At 36.9% G+C, this 4,587-nt stretch overlaps 1 protein-coding gene across 2 annotated transcripts; it reads left to right on the top strand.

Moving 5' to 3' along the window:
* The first annotated feature begins 831 nt into the window (after positions 1-831).
* Positions 832-4,361, top strand: LOC137994529 (uncharacterized). Of its 2 annotated transcripts, XR_011122145.1 has the most exons (6): positions 832-1,005; positions 1,317-1,462; positions 1,630-2,033; positions 2,604-2,741; positions 3,290-3,383; positions 3,945-4,361. XR_011122145.1 is itself a non-coding variant. In XM_068840112.1 (5 exons), exons 1-5 carry the CDS (start codon positions 847-849, stop codon positions 3,319-3,321), a joined length of 879 nt encoding a protein of 292 aa, XP_068696213.1. In that variant the 5' UTR covers positions 832-846; the 3' UTR covers positions 3,322-3,810. The 2 variants fall into 2 exon arrangements, 1 of the variants encoding a protein (XP_068696213.1); XM_068840112.1 differs by lacking the exon at positions 3,945-4,361 and having other exon boundaries at positions 3,290-3,810.
* The last annotated feature ends 226 nt before the right edge of the window (positions 4,362-4,587 follow it).

The following is a 4,587-nucleotide window of genomic DNA, read 5'->3' as shown; positions in this document are numbered from 1 at the left end:
GCCAAAACTTTCCATGCAGACTTGGAAAAAGTAAAAAAGACCCCATGCCAGGTGAGTGCGGAGTACGAGTTGCAGTAAAGTAGCGTGCGAACTGTAGATTTCAGTACTACAGTTTGGCGTTTCCGATATGTAGAAAGTGTATTACTCGATACTTAGTAAATGACACCGGTGACATAACTATTGCATTTACTTTTCCGGGCGGTTCACAACCGTACAAGACTACACATTGAAGTAATATTACTTCAAAAAAATGGTTAACAAGATGCGGACCCCTGTGGAAACACCCTTTCTGCTCAGTTATTGAGTCTTTGCCACTCAAGAAATGAGCAGTAAAGAATGATAAAAAGGACTGATACGCCAAAAAAAAATAATGATGAATACTTACCATTCACAGTGCAAGAACCTTGGTTTGCCAAAGTGCAAAAGGATGTCAGAAGGCATGATTCAAAATGCCAAAAAATGCTTAAAAAACTTAACAAAGTGTGAAGAGATCTACTCATCAGAAGATCCACTGGGTGATTTTGGAAAGGCAATCATGAACTACTACCAACACTACACCGATGACCACTCTTCGACATGGTGCAGGTTTCATAAAAAGGTAACCAACAGCAACCTAATAAATTTTACATGACTTGTGAGCGCAGTTACCACTGTTTGGTGAAAGAGATTGAAAACTCTAATATACAGTGTGTATCAACAGTTTAGCTAAGAATAAAAACAATACCATTGGGGTAACAATTTTTTTATCTTAATGAACAGGAAGACGAAGAAGGTAAACCCTACCACTGCAAACATTCATTTACATGCAAATCCCAACTGAATGAACTTAAAAGTGTACTAGAAAAGATGGCCACAAGACCTGAGGAATATATTACCTTGGAGGGACGAATCACTAACAACATCCCTGAGGGATACCATGGCATCGCACTTGCATACAGGGGGAAAAGGATTGACCTTGGGTCTGTACACTACCAGTGTAAGACAAACATGTCAATACCACACAAGGTCACTGTACCTACTGTACACTACTATATTTACTGTCAGTAACACCTAGAGTAGCTAAGCACAAACGTGTATGCAGATCGTAAGAATCATTAATAAAGGTGACCTTTTCCCTTAAAATGGAATACAATACAACTCCTGTTTTGATCTCAACTTTTCAAAGTCTCATGTAAAGCTATTTTTATGCATATTTCAAAAGAAATAGGATGTGAGTTCATGATATAACATGATGTACTTTTCAGTCTGAAACTTCACCAAAATATAATAACATTGCAATAGTATACTGAATAAATGTATTACTATTTCTTTATTAGAATATTGGTCCAATATGGATAGTTCTCTTGTTCCAACTACTTTCAGTGCCAATGCCAAAGAAAGCCATTGAGTATGTTATTCAACGTCAAGAACAATTTGACGAAGACATCAGGAAACGAAATTCACCAGATTACCAAAAGAAAAGGTTAATTTTTGTGTCACTATCCTTTCAATGTGTACACATGTAAACACTGTATGTACTCATCCTAAGCTTATTTCATTGAGTTGTTTGATAGAAAGTACTGGTACTGTTTATATAAATAACATAATACTCATCTCATGCATCTTTACTGTATGTACATGTACATGTAGAAATGAAAACAAAAGGAACAAGATGAAAAAACATGAGAAAGAGAAAGAATATATGACATCCCTGAAGGCTGTTTCCATCACAACAAAATACTCTGCAGGTGGATGTGATGACAACAGCTCTGAATCAGAATTCAGTGATAGCAGTGACAGTTTTCCAGAGCCAGACTGCAGTGACGGTGTGCCAGTGACAGACAGCAGCGACGATGAGCGTGGAGATGAGCTACAAGGCAATCCTTCCCCTTTGTATTTCTTGTATGATTGTGAAGGCACTGGTGGATCCATTTACAAGGACCACATTGTAGAAATTGCTGCAGTGCTGCAACCTCTTGCCAACAATGTGGAAACTCATCTGGAAAAATCTTTCCATTCATTAGTCAATACCTCCAGAAGGATAGCAGCCCCAGGTAGAAACAATGTTTTAGAGTAACTCCCATACAAAGCCTACCTTTAGGTTGCTATGGAGTTTAGTTTCAATCAAGTCATCAGCTACACATGACATTGTGTACAAAATTAATTATTTTCCCATCAATAACAATACTAAGAAACAATTAATGAATAATTGAAGGGAAAAGTACTACCAATGATTTTTAAAAAATCAGACGATAATTTGTGAAACAAATGCATGTGACAAATAAGCTCTCTGGATAATGGCATACCTTTGCTGGATACCAACAGTTATTGGAATATCACTGATTACAAAATGTACAACATTATTGAGAAGAAATGACAGACTTTGGTCAGCCATATTTTTATTCCTATAATAACGGTTATTTTTTGGATATTATTTAGGTCAGTTTCATTTCTAATATTTTAATAATTTTATTACCAGTAGCCTGCGAGAACAGACACCTTTCCAGGTTTTTGTTTCACACACCGCAAAAAGATTTCTTTTCGAGGCAGGTGAAACAAAAGCCGGAAAAGGCATCTCCTCTTGCAGACTACTTTATAACCACTGTGTGCCTGTTTCCTTTCAGTGGTCAGAAAATGTGGCATAAAGCAAACCGACCTTATCCAACAACCAAAGCTTTCTGAAGTTTTGCCTAGATTTGTATCATGGCTTACAAATCTCACAGAGGAAGTGTCAGCAAAGACAAACAAAAAATACTTCCCAGGTAATTTAGAAAACAACTAGAATTGTAGCACACAGTCAGTATTATGGTTGTTGAAGCAGTTTTTTGTGAGGTGTAGTGGTTACAAGTGTCAGCATCTACATTGTAAGAATTACACACAGGTACGTTTCAGTGATACAGGTTACATGTACATGCATCCCACCAAGATTCTTACCAGTAAAACAATTCAAATCATTGTTTTGTGTCAAAATCTTTTATTTTCATTTCTATTTAATTCCTAGTACTTCTTGCACACAATGGGTTTGTCTATGACTTTCCTCTTCTTTACATGGAAATCGAAAGGAGATATCCATTGCTCACCACCAAGCTATTTAACCACATCTTCTTTGGGGATACACTGTTCAACTTGCGAGCTGTAAGTTTAGATCAAACAAAGTAAATAGTTCACATTAAACAATAATGTGGCTTTTAGAATATATTAATAATTAATTAATGACATCAGAATTTAAACAATAAAAAATATGTAGTGATTTGAGTTGTACTATCCAAAATGTATATAAATTTACAATTTTGTTTGTTTCATTTTACAGCTGAGGAAACTAGGGAAACTTCCCCTAGATAAAAAGCAGAAGCTTGGCATGCCAGCATTGCATGCCCTGTACTTTCCTAATGCACAATTTAAAGGTAATTAATGCTTCCCCAATACACAAAATGATGGTAGTTATTATTGAAAAATCTCTTTACATGTAACTCAAAAGAAGAAGTTGCATTTATTAATCTGGTTACATATTCAGGGAGAGTAAACTGTAAAGACCTGAATTTGGGAAGTGAGCAAAAAATAAGTACAAGTCCATGGTGAAGTTTAGAGAAAGGACCAAGCTACTACTGCTGAAATTTGGAAGTGCAATATCTGGCATGATGGCTAAGAAAATTGCCAGAGGGATTTGATTGCATTGGCAACTGTATCGGTCTCAATTTTGAGCCCTGAGATGGCTTTTTAAATACTATGCCTGTGTTAAGCCTGCAGCCTTGTCAAAAAAAAAAGGCCAAATTTCTCTGGGGGCCATCTCTGATTACAATGCGGGATTCCGCAATGGTGCAGTCTGGTGGAAACACTGCATGATAATAGAAATAACAGTACATACAGTAGTAACACAGGATTAATCACTTGTCTCTGAAGTCAATGGTAAAATGAAAAGCAATCATATGCGTAACTTGTACAATGTTCTATATTCTAGCTCACAGAGCACTGGCTGATGTAGAGGCAATGAGGGACGTGCTATTTTGCACACAGCTAAAAGATCTTAAGGACCAACACGAGCACTTCTTACGCCATCCACTTGAGCAAAAAAATAAGTACAAGTCCATGGTGAAGATTAGAGAACGGACCAAGCTGCTACTGCTGAAATTTGGAAGTGCAATATCTGGCACTATGGCCAAGAAAATTGCAACAGAGGGATTTGATTTCAACCAGCTTAAAAGCCTGCGAGCAACATTCCCAGACAAGGACAAATTTATGAAATTTTTGCGGGCAAAGGGTCTTTCCTCAATATGCACCCAGAAGTTGGTAGCCTATTTCTTTCAGCCATAGGAAAATGGTGTTTGTGATGTTCTCAGATTGTAAAAGAATCTTGTTTTCACTGAAAAAGTTGACTAGACAGATTCTTTATAGGTTTTTCCTGATATACATGTAGAGTCAGGACAGACGTTTAATTCAAAATTTTCACACTTGGGGAAAAACCTGGGTAACAATTTCTGCACAATTTGAAGCCCAACAAATGGGAATGTAATTCAGTTCTGTGAAACTGTGGGAAACATGTTTTGGCTGTATGCAAATGCTACCCAAACAAATTGTCACTGTGCCGACAATCGAAATATACGAAAGTTT

Source organism: Montipora foliosa, chromosome 3 (assembly GCF_036669935.1).
Source record: "Montipora foliosa isolate CH-2021 chromosome 3, ASM3666993v2, whole genome shotgun sequence".
Lineage (NCBI taxonomy): Eukaryota > Metazoa > Cnidaria > Anthozoa > Scleractinia > Acroporidae > Montipora > Montipora foliosa.
The sequence above is the reverse complement of the archived record's forward strand: the minus strand, read 5'-3'. Positions and strand labels throughout refer to the sequence as shown.

Bases quoted from the DNA above. Each gene is read 5' to 3' on its own strand.
- LOC137994529 (XM_068840112.1), top strand. From the start codon at position 847: ATGGCCACAAGACCTGAGGAATATATTACCTTGGAGGGACGAATCACT. The intron at 2,034-2,603 runs GTAGAAACAATG...GTTTCCTTTCAG, and splicing joins CAGAAGGATAGCAGCCCCAG to TGGTCAGAAAATGTGGCATA. The intron at 2,742-3,289 runs GTAATTTAGAAA...TTCATTTTACAG, and splicing joins AAACAAAAAATACTTCCCAG to CTGAGGAAACTAGGGAAACT.